This window comes from Brachyhypopomus gauderio, chromosome 1 (genome assembly GCF_052324685.1).
Source record: "Brachyhypopomus gauderio isolate BG-103 chromosome 1, BGAUD_0.2, whole genome shotgun sequence".
NCBI classification, from domain to species: domain Eukaryota; kingdom Metazoa; phylum Chordata; class Actinopteri; order Gymnotiformes; family Hypopomidae; genus Brachyhypopomus; species Brachyhypopomus gauderio.
The window spans coordinates 34,422,821-34,444,751 of NC_135211.1; the positions used below are offsets into that span (position 1 = coordinate 34,422,821).

Below are 21,931 nucleotides of genomic sequence, written 5' to 3' on the forward strand. Positions count from 1 at the left end.
TATGAGTTACAAACATAAAACAATCAGTGGCCTTGTACTGCTGCTCCCACAACTAACAGCTATATCATTGCTAGACATCATATCGAATCACTTCTGATACACTTCTGATACTGTCACATAGCAATTATACAGGAGTGAAGGCGAGTGAATATCTTAGGCACTTAGCCAGTACTGTACTGAATACCCAGAATACACTTGTTATGCACACTACACACACACACATCCTCGTACAAACTCATACACACATTCACATTATGCATATTGTGCACTACACAATACACACAAAAACATATAGGATTACAAGCTATGTAATGTGCATGAACCAAGTAGAAATTTAGTGGGGTGTATATCATGTACATAGATACAGTTACAGCGCAGTAGGAATAAAATGTAGAGTGACTGGAGTTTGGACTGAGGGACATTGAGGGACATTGTCCACAGTGAGGTCCAAGTGTGTTATGTAAGCGCAGGTTGCATATTACTGCAGAGGTTTGTGGTAGGCAGTTGGTGGTACAGTTCCCGTATTAAGCAGCAATGCAGCCAGTCTGGATGTTCTCAACAGTTCTGGTGTAAATTGAGCTGAGAATGTGGGGGTTCATACCAAAGCTCCTCTGCTTCCTGACGTAGAAAGGTCTAAGGTTCTCCAAGGTCACCCCACGTGAGGTCCAGTGTAAGTTATATGGCAAGGAACCTGAGGATTCGGACCATCTCAGGAGTATAGTATCCTCACTCATGGTAATGTGTATGTTGCTCTCTCCTCCCTCAAATGAAGTCTACTTACTTGGTCTAGTTGATGTTATAGACCGTTTTCCTGACACCACGTGCCATGGGGCTAGTCGTTTCTCTATAGGCTCCATTGTCTGAAGAGTCATTTGCAAATTTAACAATGATGGACTCGTGGCCAGGCAGTCTTGAATGTGCAGGAACTCCAGCAGGGGAGCGAGCGCCCAACCCTGAGGTTCCCCAGCACAGAGTAGCAGTGAAGAAGTGATTCTGTCCATTCCTGCCACCTGGAGAAGACTTGGCACAGAAGCAGAGATAACTTACTCAGACCCCACAAGAACAGCCAAGTTCCTAATAGACCACGGCACTGAATACAGACCGTCCACAGCCATGTTTGTTCTTCTTTAATACATGTGGGAGAGGGCAGTGTCAGGGCTACATAATAATTTGTGGATCTGATCGGGTGGTATTTTCTGATTAATCTGGCTCACTGTCTGTGCACCAGCCAATGTTGTTCGAGGCTATCCAGAACATAACCCAAACCATGTGATCCAAGTCAGGGCTGGGGCAGTTTGACCAGTGATGGACCCTCTGGATAACTGGTCCTTCCTGTTTCAGATGCTGCTTCTAGACAGACAGGAGCAAAACTGAGGAGTGATCTGATTTGCCTGAGGTTAAGAGAGGGCTCTGTAATCAAGGGAGTATAGTTGTGATCTAGTGTCCAGTACTTCCACATGCTGCAGATTGGGTTGACCGTACACTATATTGCCAAAGGTATTCACTCACCTACCCAAATGATCAGCATCAGGTGTTCCAATCACTTTCATTGGCACAGGTGTATAGAATTAAGCACCTAGGCATGCAGACTGTTGTTACAAACATTTGTGAAAGAATGGGTCGCTCTCAGGAGCTCAGTGAATTCCAGCATGGAACAGTGACAGGATGCCACATGTGCAACAAATCCAGTCATGAAAATTCCTCGCTCCTAAATATTCCAGTCAGATGTCAGTTGTATTATAAGAAAATGGAAGTGTTTGGGGTCGACAGCAACTCAGCCACGAAGTGGTAGGGCACGTAAAGTGATGGAGCAGGGCCAGCGGATGCTGAGGCGCATAGTGCGAAGAGATGCAGTGTTGTAAAGCACGCCACCACTGGAATTTAGAGCAGTGGAGGCATGTTCTCTGGAGTGACGAATCGGCTTCTCCATCTGGCAATCTGATAGAAAAGTCTGGGTTTGTCGGTTGCCAGTAGAACGGTACTTATCTGACTGCATTGTGCCAAGTGTAAAGTTTGGTTAAGGGGGATTATGGTGTGGGGTTGTTTTTCAGGAGCTGAGCTGAGCCCCTTAGTTCCAGTGAAAGGAACTCTGAATGCTTCAGCATACCATGCTCCCAATTCCATGCTCCCAACTTTGTGGGAACAGTTTGGAGCTGGCCCCTTCCTCTTCCAACATGGCTGTGCACCAGTGCGCAAAGCAAGGTCCATAAAGACATGGATGGGAGAGTCTGGTGTGGATGAACTTGACTGGCCTGCACAGATTCCTGACCTCAACCTGATAGAACACCTTTGGGATAAATTAGAGCAGAGACTGAGAGCCAGGCCTTCACGTCCAACATCAGCATGTGACCTTACAAATGTGCTTCTGGAAGAATGGTCAAAAATCTCCATAAACACACTCCTAAACCTTGTGGACAGGCTTCCCAGAGGAGTTGAAGCTGTTCTAGCTGCAAAGGGTGCACCAACCCTATGGATTAGTAATGGGATGTCACTTAAGCTCATATGTGAGTCAAGGAAGGTGAGCGAATACTTTTGGCAATGTAGTGTATGTGGGAGATACTGTCTTTAGGCTAGCTTTGTTTTAAAACCCCAACCAGCAATAACGGGGACCTCCAGATTCATGGGTATCTGCATTCTAATAGCCCTGTACAGGTTGTGTAAGAGGAACAGAAAGGCCTGATGGAGTGTGCATTCTTCTGACCACGGAAAGCATTGTGGATCAAAAGAACATACCCACTGCTTTTCTTGTGAAGTCCCTCAGGTACTTTCACCTACATCCAGGATTCTGTGAAGTAGATTATACAGCATTCTCTTGGCTCTCTTTAAAAGCTTTTTGTTTTTTAAAGAATTGCACATTCACAAGTGTGGCGGGGGCTTTGCACATAGTCTTAGACTGTCCAGGATTCTGACTGTCCTGTCCACCCTCTGGGATCCATGTCACTTCCCTGGCCAGACGGACAAGATAAATAGAGGTTCTTCAGTGTTCAAAGCGATGGATGTGCGTTCAGGGACTCCGTGAGGTTGGTGGTGAGTGATCATCGATCTGATTTGTAGTGTTTGTTGGCCATTGACAAAAGGGTGCTGGCGAGATTCAGAGCAACCAAGGCCAAAGTAAGAACACAATACACAAAATACTGTGAAGACAAGAGGGAGTTTGAAACATGGTAACCATCATCTGTGCCATTTTGTCACTAGATCACAGTCATGGCCTGGTGGTTAGGGAACTGGTCTTGTGACCAGAGGGTCGTGGGTTCGATTCCCAGACCTGAGGCCATGACTGAGGTACCCCTGAGCAAGGCCCATAACCCTCAATTGCTCACTTGTATAGAACATGAGATAAAAATGTAAGTCGCTCTGGGTAAGGGTGTCTGCCAAATGCCATAAATGTAAATCACATGATTTTCTTTTCCATCTGATGGTCACGCTTCCATTCGTATGCAGCATAAGAGAACCTGCATAATCTGAAGAAAGAAAAATTGACTGAATTGTGCAAGATGGACATGAAAGAGAACATATTTTTTGGGCAAATTAGTGCAAAAATACTTGGGAGATGCCTTTGTGTTTTCTTTTTAGTGCGAGACCAAGATGATGTAACCCCAGAGCCGCCCGCCGTGACTGCTGTGTGATGACTCAGTGAGGGGAGGCACACCCTAAACAACAGAGACAAGCAGATGCCCCTACCACAGAGCCAAGGGGCCTACAAACCCCAGTGCGCACACACAATTATCGAGCCAGCCACAGACAGATGCAAGCACACCAACAATGAAAAGCACACACCAAAATGAACACCAACAAAAAAACCCCCAAAAAAAAAAACAAAACAAAAACCAGTTTGGATGTTCCGAGCTGTCTCTCAGGTAAACTGGAAACACTTCTCAGCCTAAAGGGTAACTTTTCCTTTCCACCAGGGGCGAAAGCAGATATGTCTGAGAGACATCGAACGGCGATACAAAGAAACAAATCCCAGTGGAAGTGAAACAAACCCTTGTAGCATATTGTGAGCAGATTAAGGTCACTTGTGTATGTTTACAGACCTGATCAATGGGATGAAAGGAGGAGGCATAGCGGTGGTAAGCGAAGCCGGTCTCTGGGCCTGAATATTTAATGAACGTCTGCGGGTCGCGAGCACCAAAACACGTCTAATCAGCCGCCCTCTACACCCTCCCCTCCTGTCTCCTTTGTGCTCTCGTGGGATTGCGGGCTCCATTAAAACGCATCAAGCGCCGCCTGGTTATTCAAAGCATGAGCATAAAGTTAAGGAGGCCCAGACCCCAGTCGGTACCAGCGGCCCAGGGCGCATATCCGTTTCCCGCAGCTCGGGCCGAGATCGCCCCCCCCCCTAACCGCGCGGTACTTTCGGTAAAGGGCAGATTTGCAAACTGCGTCGCTCGGCTGTCATCGAGTTCTGCAACAAGGTATCGAGCGATGAGAAGGAGGGAGGACAGCGGCTCGGGTGTCTGTCGACGTGGCATATTAAAATAACAATAGATCGCCCTATATGTAAACCAAAGGGCCTTATTGACCAACTACACGGCAACACCTGGTGAAGGAAAGGAGAGAACAGGGCAGGAAGCTGGTGGTCTGGGGGTTTGGATGGGAGCAGAGACCCGGCCCTGCTGACACGAGCTGCTCGGGGGGTAAACCGAGATACCTCATCAGGTGCAGACGCTGCTATTTCTACAGCAAGAGCTCGAAGCCTGAAACACACGTACTATAGCTTGTCTCTGACTGGGGCTGCGACAAGAGTGACATTTTAGCAGAGACACAACATATTACTGCCAGCTTGCATTTAGTAGGCCAGACACTGGGTTGCAGGAAGGGGTGGTAATATCAATTATGTCACTACATGCTTGTCCTAACACATCATGGGTATCATCCATAATTCAGTAATATTTCTAGAACACTGATGAGTGTTGTTGCTAGATTTATTCAAAGTTCAAGGTTTTTTCAACTGTACTACCTGGTGATTAATCCAAAAATCCAATACTGAAGTCTTGCAAAAATGTTTGTTAGCTAACAAATTAGAAATTAGATAAAATTGGGCTACTGTAGCAAAATGGTTATTGATTACTTGTACCAATGAATTATCAATAGGATTTTGTTATTTGCTGTGTGCAATTAAATAATGGAATTCCACTACAATTGAGGAATCTCAACATTTCTCTGCCTCGATCAGGTGCTTGTTCAATCCCTCGTTGTCCTGACACTGGACCTACTCCTGGTGTCTCTTACATTTTGTGAATTGAAACCTCTGAAACTCATCCAGACTGCATATTTCAGGCTTGCATTCAACCTGCCAGACAAACTCCAACATATCTAAAAGCATTTCATACGATTCTACTCCATGCTTGTAATATGGATCGACTCTGGCCGCCGTCTGTCAAGACACAAACACAATATGAGTAAAGACTTCCGTGTCCTGTCACCCATGTAGTGGAATGAACACCCCTGGGTGGAATGAACACCTCAGTTAAGACCCTGAGCACCTTACAACCACAAAAATTGTTGTCTTCATTGTCATTTTAGCCTCAACACCAACCTATTTAAGATACCATGACAATATGCAAGTCAGTACCGATATGGGGGGACTGCCGATGCTGTAAATTCTTACCATCCAAAACAACCTTCTATGGTTTCGCTGATCAGAGTGGTCTCTCACCACCATGGGGAACTGCATCAGGACGAGATGGACACAGAGGGGAGATATCCACCAAGGTGGGCCATGTCTGCATGCAAATGGCTGGCCTGGAACTGCTGGCGCATTAAGGGGCTGGTCTGAAACAATAATTAATAGCGTTGTGTAACGTGACGCTGCAGATGGAAGAGGAAACACTAGACTTTAAGTAGGCTGTCAGTGATGAATAGAAGCGGGCAGACGACTCCCAAAGGAGCTTGTCTCAATTTCTCGAGTGCTCAGGAGCTCAGTTCCACGATGACGGCCGGTTGTTAACATTCCCCTTTCAGCTCACGCCTCATGAGCTCTCAAACGGAATAAAGATTTTAAACTTTAAGAGAAGTCGGAACAAGCGGCACAGTGTTATGAACATCGGAGAAAACTTCGATAGGGATTTGATTCGACTGAATTAAAGAGTCTTCAAAAGGCCAAATATTCTGCAAATGTTGAATTTGAAGTTTCCGTGAATTAGCAGCATGGCACAGTAAAGTTCTTTTTGTTCAGGCTGACAGACTTATTACACAAGCTCATGTGCCACAAGGCACTGCTGTAAAAGGTTCTGCTGACTTCATCAACATGACAGAGGGACACCACAGGGCTATGGATTCCTCACTCTCTCTCTCTCGCTCACACACACAAACACACACACACACACACACAGGTACATACACATGCACGCGAACACATACGCACGCACGCACGCACAATGCTGCAGCAGATGACAACAGTGTCAGTTCAGGCTTGTCTGCATTTTTGTGTGTGTGCACGCATGTGTGTGTGTGTGTGTGTGTGTGTACATGTTTGTGCAAAACAAAAACACCACCACAACGATACAACCAAGGAGTTTCACGTCAAAAAGCCAAATGCTTGTTTCCATTTAACCAAAACCATCCAAACATCTAAAATGTCTAAAGGAGAGAAGTGAAGCCTCTCTGTGTCTTTTTCTGTTTACCAGCAACTAAGAGTGAGTCACGCCGTCATTCAAGAGATGGGAGAAGAACACAACAGACCAAATCCATAATCCAAAAGGACTTCAGTGTTCAACCTCCATTTTTGCAAGTACCCGTCGCTGCAGAAGCAAAAGTCCAGGGGGTGGAGCTGGATCTAGATCCAACACCTCCCACCGTCCATAGTTTCTTTTGGTCGGTCCAGGGGGCGGAGCTGCATCTAATCCAACTCCTCCAACGTGTCGCTTACGTTTTCCGACCAGGAAATATAAATCTAATAACTTCACCCTTAAGACTCTTACCGTTTAAAGATCAGAATGTTCTTTGAATGTTATTTAAATAACACAATACACGTTTTTTAAGTTTACAAGAAAACAGTGGACAGGAATAATGATCTGCGATTGCCAACATAATAAAGTACAGTACATTTCTTAAATATGTACTATTTCATTTATTTTTTACCTTTAATAAAAATTACTTTTTTCGTTAGGATGGTATACTTCAGGTGTGCAGAATGGACAGTGGTATTTACTGCAACATGTAGTGCACTGCACAACGGAAAGCGTCTGTCCTTTTTTCAAAACCGTGATATGCATCTATAGATGATGGAAAAATATAAATAGCATTATATTAGTTGTTGTGAAGTTTTTCAGTGAACTGGTTAATGAGGATCATGGCCGTTACATGCACGCACTACTGAATAACAGTCTCCCTGTCCATGCGGTACAGAACAAGTACAGAGCACTACTTGTACAGTGCACTATATTTGGATATAGATAATGCTGCATCGTTTCCTGTGGTATTTTGGCAGCTTGATTACTTACTAACCCAGCCCCTGTTTAACATAGAGACATGTGCTTTACATGGTATAACATACACATCTAGATAAGTGACCAAAACAAAGGACATGTCAGTCAGACACTGCAAACCTGAGATCATGAGGGAAGTAGGATTTCGGCAGGCGTTACAATCAAGCTGCCAAAATCCTACTCCCCTTACTAACTCCCCCCCTGTTTAACATAGAGACTTGTGCTTTTTATGGTATGGACTACACATCTAGATAAGTCACCAAAACAAAAGACATGTCAGTCAGACACTGCAAACCTGAGATCATGAGGGGAGTAGGATTTCGGCAGGTGTACTGTTATTGCCAAATTTATACTCCCCTGTTAATCGGGGTGGGTTCGAGTACTGTGATTATAACTTAGTTCACTGAGCACTCTAGGTTTGTCCTAGCTACATAATAAGATATATTTAGGTAATATTTGTCTTTTTTATATTTTAACCTATTAAAAATGAAATAAGTCAGGTTGTCATTAAAATATATAAGATGCACGGTTGTCAGTAACGACGTAGAACAAAGTCAAACAGCGAGGTCACGTAGTCGGAGGTGAACTTCGGTATATCAAGTGTGTTACTGTTCTCGTAATTCTTAGTTTGAAAGGCATTCGCTCCTCCTGAGTGCTACGGTAACAACAAACCTCGTACTTTACATTTTATTAAAATATTTAACACCCGTGAATCAGTGTCTTTATTTGGATATTGATAATGCTGCATCGTTTCCTGTGGTAGATCATTAAAAATGAGTCCTTATTTGTGCATAGAAACAACGGAAATCGTGATTATCGTCTGAAACGTCTATATGCGCGTGCACGCGAGGGGAGTAGGATTCTGCCGGGGAGTCGGAATTCGGCACAACACCGGCACTGTCCGACGCCAAGTCGTTTTACAGTTAAGCTGGGCGTACACTGTGCGATTTTTGGCCCATTTTCAGCCGATTTTTCACTCGTGCGACTATTTTTCGATCGGGCCGAGTTTCGGCTCAATCGCGTGTCGTGCATCGTATAGTTTACACAGGTTAAAAATCGATCTTTGGACGTACGAATCGATAATCAGATCATCATATGCGAATCGATTCTGAATCAGAAAATCTATTTTTTCAACACAGGCCTAATAAGTATTTAATACATCTGTATTCTGTTTAGCTAAACGCTCATCTTCTAACATCAGTTTTTACCGTCAATTACTTAGACACCTAGATAAGATAAACTTAACAGTGATTGTTCCTGCAAACAGAAACAGTCCGATTTAGTATAATCACCAAAGGAAACTAGTTACTAACATTACCAAGATGAAAATTGGTTTATTATGAACTTTCACATTCGTGATTGTTCACAAATGAACGGCAAGTGAGTAAATAAGAATAGCAATTTAGGACGGCAACAGTGATTTGGAATGGCTGATCTGATAAACTCCTCCTGCATAGTGCAATTACTTCAGACCAATGAAAACACGATGGTGGGAGGAGTTGGATCTAGATCCAGCTCCACCCCCTGGACTTTTGCTTCTGCAGCGACGGGTATCTCCATTTTTGTGCCAGGGCCTTGTGGGTGGAGCCAAGGCTTTCTCCTGAAGCTACAAATACAGTAGATACCCAGGCAGATGTGATTCACTCTCAAATACAGTAAAACTGGCTCAACTGCTAATATAAAAAAAATGTCACATGCAAGGCAAGGAGATCCAAAGGCAAGCTGCCATGAATCACTTCCACGTCGAACCAAGAACTCATAACAAACCCATTCATGCTTCTTCAACAAGAATTTAGTACTTAGATCATAACAGTATGGGATAATGCAATGCTATGTTGAGCAAACTGGCCATTAGGACACAGCAAATTTCTTTTAGTGGGATCTGGTATGATTTATAAAAATGTTTTTTTAAAGCTTATTCTTATAGTAGCGTTCAAACTACATACAACAAATTGACTAATGGTAGCTATAATGGTGCAAGTAGAAGCTACAAAAATGATTAGCGCCATTTATTTTGTGTGTACAAAAATGCTGAAAAGAGACACTGACAGAAAATCTGTACCAATTCTCTGACCCATCATATACAGTCACTTTAGTCTGGTTTGGTGCGCCACATCGATTCCAGCTAAAAGAAGTGTTGACAAAAGAAGAATGCGCGTATCAAGTTAAAGTGCGTACATTTTCAACAGCTCGTAACCTAACCCAGCCTTCCGATGCAGAATTTGAGCTTGGCAAGCTGACCGAAGCAAGCGGCGTCCTGTAGACTCATCCGTTTTACCCCGCGCATCCTTCGGAGTGTGTGGGGATCGCTTACACACTCGCAAACGCACCGAAGCCAGCACACTCGAGAGAGAGAGAGGGGCATTTCCACGGCCTAAACGACCCCGTAGCGACACGGGAGGACGGGACTAGGCCGCCGACTGTAAATGAAGGTCGCGTTCGTTCGAAAACCATAAAAATTAAAACTATGTGGATGTCTCAGCAAATCGCAGGACTGAAAATCCATGACGAGCAAACTGGACGACCTGCGAATGATGACCGTTCACAATGAAGAGGCCTAAACGCGACCTTTAAAAGGTCAAGCGTCCAGTTTGCTTCCTTTCCAATCCTACGGTAATCGATGTACATGATAGACTGAGCATAGCAGAGCTGCTAGGAGATATTCAACATGCATATGAACCAGGGCACTGCACTCCACACACACATGTGCGCACAAATTAATACTATATGAAAGAAAAAGAAATTCACCTTAAAATTACAGATGAAGTGGAGGCAATGGCTATGCAGAAATTAGTAGCAAAAGTATTTTTTAAAGACCTAAAATACAAAAATACACAAGCTACAGAGGAAGCTCTTTTTTGTCTTGATCCTTAGATCTGTTCGTACATAATTATCATATGCAAAATTTATGCTGGAGACGCTGAGGACATGTTCCCAAAACGTTCTGAAAGGGATGGTTATGTCCCTGCCACTTGTTTTGTAAGCGTACTTTGGGAAAAATGATGGATTAGGAAAAACACTTATTTTCAATCATCTAAAATCATCTGAATCCATTTTAGAAAGTGAAATAAAATGTATTCGGTTCCTAGTGACAGGATCGGAAAATGTACTTCTGTCCCATGATGGGGGTAATAAATGTACTTCTGTCCCATGATGGGGGTAATAAATGTACTTCTGTCCCATGATGGGGGTAATAAACGCAGCGTAACTGCGTTTGCCATCTAGATAACAGAAGACAAGCAGATAACAAAGGACTTTTGATAAACATGTCTATAAAACCTTTCACAAACCTCTTCCTATCTGTCCCTGGATTTTCAGTGAAAACGCACGATTTCTTAAAATCAGTCCATGATTGGCACAGTTTACTAAAATCTCGTTTAATCTTCAATTCACAGTATGTATCTTTCCAATGCTAAAACAGTTCATGTTAACAAAGGAGACTTTCACAGAGGGCAGACGGCACAGCACATTGCTTTATCAGCGTGTTTTTGCGACTCACTGTTTAATGTCTGCAGGTGTAAAGTCATTCAAACCAGGTCTTCATATTCATGCGCTGTTACTGCAACGGAACCCGGGGAGCGAGACAGAGAACCGTTCCCTCAGTGCCATAAATATTAGCGATTCATTTCGCTGTGTATAAACACCATATGGGAAGTGTACCAACACTTTGCTGTCCTCTGGATCTTTTGTCCTCTGTCTGCAGGAAGGAGCGCGGCTCACTGGCCATGTCGATCCATGCTTTCGTATCGACGTCGGGATCGCCTTTCGCTGGACAGCTCGATATGTGAGCATGCTGCATTTCCTGTCTATGACGCACCGGTGGTGGTTTCAGCAGTCTCTTGACATTTTGCACTTTTACTCATTCACTCACACATACACAAGTGTGTGTGTGTGTGTGCGTGCACACACACACACACACACCTTTCCTTGACAACTGTATGCAGAGGGATTTTGCTCAAATGGACACAAACACGCGCTTAGATGCATGCACACAGACATGGAGAGAGAGAGAGAGAGAGAGAGAGAGAGAGAGAGAGAGAGAGAGAGAGAGAGAGAGAGAGAGAGAGAGGGGGAGAGAGAGACAGAGAAAGAGAGGGAGGGAGAGAGGGAGGGAGAGAGCGAGAGAGAGAGAGAGAGAGACACCTTCCCCTAACAGCTGTAATGCAGAAGGATTAAAGCCAAATGGATTTACTGCTGATTCACTGCATGATCATCAAGCAGAACAATTAAGCGATACTAAACAGAGATTTAATACACTGAAAGACGTGATTACGAGTCCTCCCGTCACGTCCTAAATTTAGAGCTTAATTTGTGTGAGTAATGAGAGCACTCATAATATTTATAAACATTTACTCACTGTTTCCACCGGCAAAACTGCAATGACGTCTAACTTTACTGTAACCAAGCCTGCAACTTCCAACATGCGAGACAGGGCACTGCAGGCGTGCGGTCATCTGTGGAGGAAAGGAGGCCCATGGAGCCACGCTCTACTCACCCATGCTGTTGGTGGAGTTGCACCAGGTGAGCAGACAGGCCGTGCAGATCACGTTCAGCCCTCCAAACAGCAGGGTCTTCCACGACTGCAACACATTCAAAACAAAACATTCGCACTTGTATCATTACACTGATGCAATGCAGAGGTAAACAAGGTATATGTATTATGGCCTGGACATAAAAGTTGTGATGAGAAAAAAAAAGTTGCATAGCTTTGACTCATGCAGAGGCCGTCGCTAACTAAAGAGCATAACGCCGGAGAGCCTGTCACTCAAGAGCCGAGCGGCAGGGCACTGCAATACCCATTACTGGGCTTCACGTTATGACAGCAAGAGGTACAGGGCCACACAGACGGGAGCTGAAGTGTGCGTGCGGGTTTGACTATGCATGTGTGTGTGTTAACGATGACATATTCAAGTGGATCTGCAGTTTGCTCTCCGTTATAAACAATGATCTCTGGTTACACGGCGCACAAAGCCTTCTGTTCATTAACTGGGCATCCCTTGCAGCTGCTGTACAGTGAGAACATCGGAGCAATTGTGCCTAACGGTGCAGAGGAACGAGTTCACGACGCCGGTCTACAGAACCTTCTGGTCAGTTCAGTCTCTCCCTCAATTAGCCCTCACGCTCCTGACCTTACATCCAGAACCCAGCCAATACTCCCTCTGGAATTCCTACCGTTAAATTCCTATGTACCTTGAGCCTGCATTTTTTAATGCAGCCTGTGTTTTTCAGCAATAATTTCCTTCCTTTCAGTCCCAGAAAGGAAGAAAAGAAAGGAAGAAATGCGCATTTCTTAAATGTGAACTTGAGAAGCAGCTGATTTGAATTCGTGGCATGGGCCGCATGTTCTTGTCTCCAGCACCTTTCAGAGCAAAATTACTCCAATGAAAAGCAACAAGCACGATAATTTTGTGCTTTAACATAATAACTGGCCTGTCCCAAGACAGGTCTACATTGCTCGTTTTTTGACTGCATGATCAGGATTGATCGGCTGGTGACCAGAATCAGCTGTTTTCGGTGTGATCGTAACCCGTGACCGGCCAATCAGGAGCGTCATACAACTAAATCTTGTGCCGGAAATTGTACACTTGTTCACCACACGAGGGCGACATCTGTACAAACATGGCCACACAGCGACTACATTAGGCCTGTATGTTGACATCATCATGAAGGTGTCTTTTCCCTCTTTTTGGTACCGTTTACTTGAAGGTTAGTCCTGTAATAGAGTTAAAATTTATGTTAAGGCGAAAGAAGCTTCCATTAAAAGAAAAGCTAAACAAAAATGTATGCTGAATTTATAATTCTTCAAAATAAATAATATATAATATATTAATTTTTTTAATCCCTGGGATAGTGACATCTTTTAACCGAATGGTACACAATTCCTAATAGGAACACCTTCTGCAAGATTTTAAAAATATTGTTTAATTTTCCAACCTCAAGTACAATATGGAGAATTTTCTCACTGTTCTCATCAATGCCAAACCATGCTATATATACTTGGGAAAGGGACATGTTTATACGAATAACCTTTAAACGGTATTGTGTTATTCACGAGTCTTCACAGAGAAATTTGCTAAATTTCCTTCGGGATCAATAAAGTATCTACCTACCTACAGGACCTTGTTGGTGGTTTGTGTTATTCTAGCATGCGTATTTAACAGAACAGTAGAGTGACTCTCCCAACCATTTTCTGTTACTTTAACTGTAGTTTAGTGCTGGGATCATTACCTACAACAAAGCACTGGGCAAAAGGAATAGGCCATCTCACAAACTCTAAGCTATTCATCTAGGCAGATTTTTTATATGCTTGTAAAGACACTAAAAGAGTAAATAAATAAGATAATAAAGTGCTACTGCTAATAAACAGTGATAAAAAGTAACAAGGTTGTTTTGTTTATCCAAAAAATATGTGAATATCCTGAAAAGATGTATAAAGAAGATGTATAAACAAGTTGGTTCTCTAGTGTTAAGATGTGACTCACAAAATAAAAGTACCTTCATATTCATGTTAAGATGGATTAATTCAGGTCAAAACAAAACTACGTCCTACATATTTAATGACTGGGCAGAGCAGAGTTCCACCCCACTAATTACAAAAACCGGGCGGCTTCGCGCTGAAGAGAACAGAAAATAATTATGGAAGACTCCACCACAGGACCACTTTTCTTCTCAGAGAAAATAAACATTTACTACCTTGATAAACAACTGGAAGCAAATGTTCTTGGGTGGCGTGAGCAGGTGTAAACGTGTCCTGCGTGCCTGCGGTCACATAGTTTCACATTTCGGACTCCGAAAACACTTTAAGTATTGAGAAACTGGACTGTGGAGTGTGGAAGCGTAGCTCCAGAGAAAGGTCATTTGAGGTCACGATAAAGTCATTTAAGGTAATTTATGTCGCTTATGTTTCAGTAAATCAATGCTGTGGTCACACGCGTCTGGGCTCATTCTCAACACAGGTCTGCAGGGTGTCTTCACTGCCATGGTAATGCATCATGTGTAGATGGACAAAGCCACGGAAAGACGAAAGCCTGGGAAAACGCCCAACAGTTTATAGACGGCCTACGCCTGGGTCATAGCAATAACCCATAGCATAGCATAATTTGCTTTGTCAAATTCTGTCAAATAGGAACAGGACAATCCTTAAGAGCTCCCAAATGTTTTATGCCCATCTCTCCAAATAACATCCACCTCAGCCCCCATAAAAAACAACATCTTAATAAAATCCAGCACTTCATCAACAGGACTTCTTAATTAACAGAAGACAGGAAGTATGTTATGCACGAGGCCAGCATTTAATCAAACAGGTGCATTTAACCACACAGGTGCATAACCATAAAGGCGCATTTAACCATGCAGGTGTAGCCGTACAGGTATACCGTACATTTAACTGTACAGCCCCCCCAATATAAGGTAACCCAAAATCCCACACAGGAAGAGTGCTTTGACAGCTCAGAACCAGAGGTGGGCAGTAACGAAGTACATTTACTTAAGTACTGTACTTAAGTACAGTTCTTGAGTATTTGTACTTTACTTAAGTTGATTTTTTTTTAAATACTTATGACTTTCACTTCACTACAGTTGAATAACAAATACAGTACTTATCACTCCACTACATTTCTGTCCAGCTCTCGTTACTTCCACACACAACTCTCCTCCCCTCCCCCGATAGTATTTTCACAGGTGACAGCCTATCAGCAATCAAGGATGTGTCTGTGAGGTGTAAAATCAAGTTCGGTGTCGCTAGTCGTTCTTTTCCTAAATAACAGCAACATGAGCGGAGACGGCGGTGATGGAGCATGCCAGGGTTGCCAACTTTTCAAGATCGCTTGGAGGGAGATTTGAACCTGGACTTGGTGGCGAGTGTAAATTGTTGATCGGGGGGGGTGGCGAACGTTACCGGGGCGGTGAAAAATGGACACAAATTAAGTATTATATCGCGATCGCCGGTGGTTGATAGATATAGATCAGAGGTAAATAAACTAGATTTTTTTTCGGCGTGAGATATCGGAACTGTGGCGTGAGAGCGTGTGAAAACGGTCAAATGCGTGTGTCTCACGCTCAATGCGTGAGAGCTGGCAACCCTGGCATGCTCTTTTGCACCCATGGCCGTATCTCGACAAAATGTTCCAGTTTTCTGAACGGATGAATCATTCCTATCGTTTTAAATGCATGCTTTGTTTGCCAAAAACAAACTATATCACTGCATACCAAAATTCACCGTCCCACCTGAGGAAGTATATTACGGTATGCAGCCTAAATGTTTTGTTAAGTGACTATGTAGTCAGAGGAGCTTTGCAGTAAGGCTAGTGAAATGACTTTGCCTGCTCACTCCACTGCTAGGTCTGCTAGGATCACTATAAATAATGTTAACATTATATTGGCAAGTAATTCAAACTACGGAAACATCAATAAGGGAAACCGTGTGGGTTAATCGAATCTTGTCAAATAATGTTTCCATTCTAATGTCAGTGTAGAATTAATGTCAATAATTCTAATGTGGCTGTGATTTCTAGTTTGAAAAGAGTTTGTTAGCATGTTGGGTGGCATGGAGTTGATGGGCTTTAGCCATACTGCAAAAGGTTGTAGCAAGGTTAGACTACCAAGATGCCACACTGCTAATTTTACTTTGTCTTTGTTTATATTGACTGTAGCATAATGTTGTATTGGATGACTGAATACCTAACTAGCAAAGAGAGAAAACCGTCATTTTATTATTGACTTTTAATATGGTAACATAATTTGCTTAAACAGGTTAGGCTAGGCTAATCAGTGAATTGTGGTTTTAGAAAATGTTTTTGTTCCTTAAACTAAAGTGTAGGTTAAACTTTTCTGCTACCACTACCTGAATGATGTACATCATTGGAATATGCCTTATGTATTATTATCAAAGACTGTATGAATATTATGCCCAAAGAGGATTTGGTAGGATGTATAATACTTTTAAACTATAACTTTTTTACAAATGTGACGGAAGGTGTACTTTAATACTTAAGTATTTTTAAAAGCAAGTACTTCCGTACTTTCACTTAAGTAAGATTTTGAACATGCAACTTTCACTTGTATCGGAGTAGCATTTGACCAGTGGTATCTGTACTTTGACTCAAGTAATGAAATTGAGTACTTCGTCCGCCTCTGCTCAGAACCAATAAAAACAAGCAAGACGTGAATCTTCTGGCAACATGTTTGTAAGGCTTGTGACCAACCCTAACTGATCCCTTCCACAGCTGCTATTAATCCTCCATTTGCAGACCCCTCCTTGAACTTTGTCTGTTCCTTGATCTCTGGCATATAATCCAATCCAGGATTGTTGTGTAAAGTGGGACCCTATTGTCAGCCAATACAAGATCAGAATTCAGCGCCCCCTCCAACACCCTGTGGTCTAATCCAGTCTTCCACTGCTACGCAATCTCTTATCCAGATTATTAAATCGTACACCCAGTGTGAAATCCTCAAAAAAAAAAATCTGTTATGGCGGTTTACCTAAAGAACAATGATGCCTTTTAAGAAACTGGCCTGAGGTCTAAATCAAACAGTTAGCATTTGGAGCAGTTTAGTGGCATGCTAAGTAAACCGCTTATAAATCCCAATGATTAAAGCCTAAAACCCTGCAAACACAAACGGCTTAGAAGGTCAGATGGTGGGGACGTGACTGAGCAAAACACTTACCCGTCTGTCCGAGGCAACCAAGTTAAACTCTTGAATGAACTTGCCCAAGATGGACTTGTGTGTCTTGCGGAAGGGGTGAATGGTGCCCTGCAAAAACATGCAAAGAAAAATGTTGAACAAATTCACCCAGTGCCAAAAGAAACTGGCAGAATTCAGATAATCTAATGAATGGGTGACAACGTGATGCTGCCATCTAGTGTTCAGTCTCAACATAGCACTGAAGGCAATATACACAGATCGCAGCAAAAAAGTTGCATGCTAAAATATGCTTCTGAACACATTTTGTTGCAATAAATATTTCAAATCAGATGGATCTTGTCCTGTTCTGAGCAGCATATATTCAACTAGGACCCAGGTCAAGAATCCTAGAAGAAGCCAAAGTTCATATAGCACTTTTTACAACATGCAGTCACAAAGCTGCTTGACAAATATATAAGTCCAGAACCCTAATGAGCAATTTATCAAAGACAAAGAAAATAAAAAGCAGAATTTAATAAGAAACCTTGGAAGAATCAAGACCCAAAAGGGCCTCCACCTCTTTGAGCAACACAGCTAATGAACAATCCATGTTTCATTATGTTTTTGTGAAAATATCCACTTCAGCATGGATGGAGAAGGCAATGCTCCTCCATTTCTGCATCCATCAAAATAGATGGCTGTCTGGATGAAGCACTACATAGTTTAATATTATATCACGATCATAAGGAACCTGCAGACTGCATGTATATGGAATTTTCATTCAGTAATAACCCTCAGTGTACAGTGTGCTTACATATATAAGATGTTATCTGTCATATCTGGATTAGATTGTTGTTCATTCTAATGGTGCTTTGATTGGTTAAGTTAAAGCAAATCCTGGTGTGACTGCATTGTTAAAGCAAGTAAGCAAGCATTCTGCTAAACTCCAGAGTGCAATAAGCAGCCTTTCGAGGCCCCTAGTGCCCCTGAATCAGGTTAGTCTCATCCCGGCTCATTTTGGAGCAGCGAGGAGGTAAAAAGTCTCATTTACATTTGGTCCAATAAGCAGATCTGGTTCTCGTTCCTGGTTTCATTTTCTGTTTGATCTGAAGCGATGGAACCAAACTACAAATATGAACGTGGCCCAAGTGGTCCATGAATACAGATCTGAAGCATATAGAGACTACATGCATATTAAGTAGTAATTATAATTTTGGTCATCAAAATTATACTTTGCATGCTTGCATACAGAAAAAAAAACCTTACAAAGTTATAATTCAGTGGAATTACTGCTTTAGAACGACAAACATTTGTCATCGTAGCGCCTTTACACACAGCTGCCCAGTGGTCACATCACAGATTAATACAATAACACTGTACTGCACAGTATGCTCAAACCTTCCACCATCTGTAAGAGTGACTGCTTACAGAAATAGGCTATGTGGACAGCAGAACTAATTAACTAATATTTTTTAAATCATTGTGTATATTCTTAGTTTTGTGTAATAGATTGGATTAAACTTTCATTGCCATTGTCACAAGTACACAGCGAGTTCCTCAGAGGCCACGGGCTACAGCACTGCGATCCCAGAGTGGCTGAGCGTCAGAAACATGCTGCCTTGCTAATACATTGCAAATCTAGATATTCAGGATCTTTACTAAGCTCCAGTGAAGACCCACTGTGGATGTTCATCAAGAAAACAAACAAATATAAATGCACATATTCAGTTGTCAGAGCAGTAAATAGAGAATGTCAGCATGTACTCCTTTAAGATCTGAAATTATTAGGTCAGAAACAGAAACTCGTAATTGGAAGGGGGGGGGGGGCTACTGAGGAACTTTGGAACTAAAAGTGGAGCAAGTTCACTCTGAACTCATGGTTTTCAATTATAACTGCACCACCCTCAAAATTAACACAAAGACAGACTTCTTGACCACTCCGTTAAAATGTCCACACTTAGGATTGTGTTGACATTTTGTAAAATACACCAAATAGGGAAACCAAGTCCTCGAGAGCCACACACATTGCACATTTTTGTTCTAAAAGCCATTAGAAAAATGCTGGATACTTGGTAGTACCAACTTGGTACCAAGTTGGCACAAGTCTACTGGGATCTTGGCTGGAGCAGAACTGTAGTCGGGTGGGTTCTGAGTACTGGGTTGCTGAATACATCAGCTTTGAAGCCAACACACAACGTGGGTGTGTTGCACTCAACTCTGATGTTCCGTTTCTTTTCAAACTAGGTGGAAAAATAAACCGAAGGTATAACCCCAACTTATAAAGAACTTACCAGGACGTATGTGTCTGTCTCTTGTTTCTTTCTGTGTACTGATGTGTCTGTAAAAACACAATACAATTTAGCCATCAGTGCCACTCGACATGCAGACTTACATTGCAATGCGTTAATCTGATGATTAATTTGCATCTTGTCTGAGTTTGCTGCACAGATAGTACATTAACGTAGACAGAGTGTTATTTTTGGGACATATAGCTGGCTATCTGTTGAACTAGACCATTCAAAGGTATAACCGGCCAAGTCTACAGACAGACGGTTCAGTATAGTTGGGGATGTAATTAAATCGACGTTAACTAGTGAGGCTGGTTAGCATTTAGCCAGTTAGCTAACAGTGTTGCTGCCAGTACAACGCAACCATACCCGAGTCCTTGAAGTTAATCACGTCCACTGCGACCATATCAGGCTTGTCAATGGGCCCAACTTTCCTCTCGGTAACACCGGACGGTACTACGTCTGGCTTCGGGCCCAGTTTCCTCGGATAATAATCAGAAACATTGTGGTATGTCAGTCCCGATGGAGACGTGGACATACCGTCCATCGCCATTTTGCAGGTCTGCTTCTCGAATCCCGCCGTGATTCGCCAGCAGCATCACGGCACATTACCGCCACCTGCTGGTACTGGTCTCCGTAGCTCAGATAAGAACAGTTTACCCATCATATGTATCATACCCTGTATATTGCGCAAAATCGTTCTCAAAAAGTCTTTCTGAAATAATACGTTTTACTTGGCGAGTAGTTTATATCATAATATTAAGATGGGTATCCTCATGTAAATTGAATAGCTAAATTTCTCTCTTTCTCTGCTGATGTGGGAGCCTCTCCTCGCACTGTTCTTTTACCCCAGTGTGTGTAAATATAGTAAATTCAAACTGAAACACACGCCCTTATGATTTAGGTTACCACAGTGTTTGGTGAAATGAAGCAGTCTACCCCATAACCACACCTTATTGCATATGATTGCTTTACAAGTTAAACCCAGTTAACGTCCATCCACAACAATTTTCAATTGGAATACGTAATGAAACGTTACCACAACGTAAAATCCACTGGAACAACATCTCATGACCAGTTTTTCTTGATTTCCATTCACGCTTGTAACAGGTAAAGCAACTATCTGCCTGCACAACTATCTGCCTGCACTGCATATTTCGTGGAGAAGGAAAATTGTAATTAATGTATTTGTTCTATTCTGCTTTAGTAAAATGCATGAAATACAAATTATAATCGATATTATTTGATAAACCAAAGCATAAAATGACATTTTCAGGAATTAACAAATAAATAATCATCTAACAATATTTCTTAATCTTATTTAAAATAAATGCTCAATAAAGGAAGCAAGTCACCTCCATCTCATTTAATATTTACACAACATAGAAATAAATGGTGAACTATGTGCTTATCTTTCCAATTAGACGACTCTTTGCCGCACTGCTAAAAGTTATCACTAGATGTCACCTTTACTTGGACGCTTTGTCTGTGGCGCCACATAAGCCAGTTGTGTAGCTATGTGAGGCTGAGATACAGCTGAGCTCTTTCTACAGAAACATTAGATACATTCTTAAGAGTGAAATCTGATAAAATCATTTTTACGGGTGTCCTGGTTGTGAACTGGAGTTACCTGACAACAAACCAAATTTGGGGAATGGTATCATGGAGTGTGATTAAAATGGCTCCAGACAAAATCATGCCACACTTTCTTTCACTGTTAAGCCTTACGACATGATTACAAAAAACTGACATCTCAAGGGTCGTCACAGACTTAAACCCCCTCATAATCATTTCAGAACTTTACCAAGCAGGTTCAAATAAAGCCGACCCCTGGCAGAAAGCAAAATCTGCTATCATGAAATGACTAGTTGTAAATAAAGGAGAGGGGGGGGTATGTCTATAGAGCTTCGTTTTAACGTGGCACCGCATGTGTTTCGGTGAGTGGAAGCAAGCCAAGAGAAAGTAGGAGTCAGAGAATGATGTCCATGCCATTTCTATGGTCATGAATGGCTGCATTGTAACGCTACTGTTCAGCGAGTGACATTGAGAAACAGCAAGATGGGGTGACTGAGTTTGAATGGGTATGGCCTTTTCACCCCGGTTCCTGTAAGAAGCTGTTGCTCATACTATCAAAGGCAACATGGACCATGTTACACGATGAGCCGTACAGAACTACACACAGAACTCTGGTTTCAAGATACCTTAGGAAGAGAAAATACATAGAGAAAATGGAAATAGCGCAAGCTGATGAGAGACAACACCTCTGACCCATTCATTTCTATCTCTCTCTCTCTCTCTCTCTCTCACACACACACACACACACACACACACACACACACACACACACAAACAAACACACACACTTTTCCCTCTCACTCTCACATAAATAAATGTTGTTTTTATGATGGTACACAGTTCATTAGCATTGCAGAGGCATCTTTGTCTGTGTGAAATGGCTTAGCCTGGTTATTATCACAGTGTGGCCCTGAAGCACACGCATTTTATCAGTCAATCAATCATCGTCTCAGCAGGAAACCAGTTTGTCCACACGCCCCCCAGCCACAGAACAAGGAAACTTGTGCTTCTCAC

General features: G+C 42.5%; 1 protein-coding gene across 4 annotated transcripts in view; it reads right to left on the reverse strand.

The window, feature by feature from the left end:
* The window catches only part of slc30a6 (solute carrier family 30 member 6), a 30,116-nt gene extending 10,165 nt beyond the window's left edge, over positions 1-19,951 (reverse strand). Inside the window, exons 1-4 of one of the 4 annotated variants that reach the window (XM_077011166.1) lie at positions 19,712-19,951; positions 19,346-19,392; positions 17,097-17,183; positions 11,926-12,010 (exon numbers count right to left, since the gene is read on the reverse strand). In XM_077011166.1, the coding sequence (XP_076867281.1) occupies positions 11,926-12,010; positions 17,097-17,183; positions 19,346-19,392; positions 19,712-19,895 (403 nt within the window). In that variant the 5' untranslated portion in view covers positions 19,896-19,951. Of the gene's footprint in view, positions 1-5,611; positions 5,680-10,929; positions 11,067-11,094; positions 11,187-11,925; positions 12,011-17,096; positions 17,184-19,345; positions 19,393-19,711 lie in introns of those variants that run through there. The other 3 variants (XM_077011180.1, XM_077011174.1, XM_077011190.1) reach the window with 3 other exon arrangements.
* Between the last annotated feature and the right edge of the window lie 1,980 nt (positions 19,952-21,931).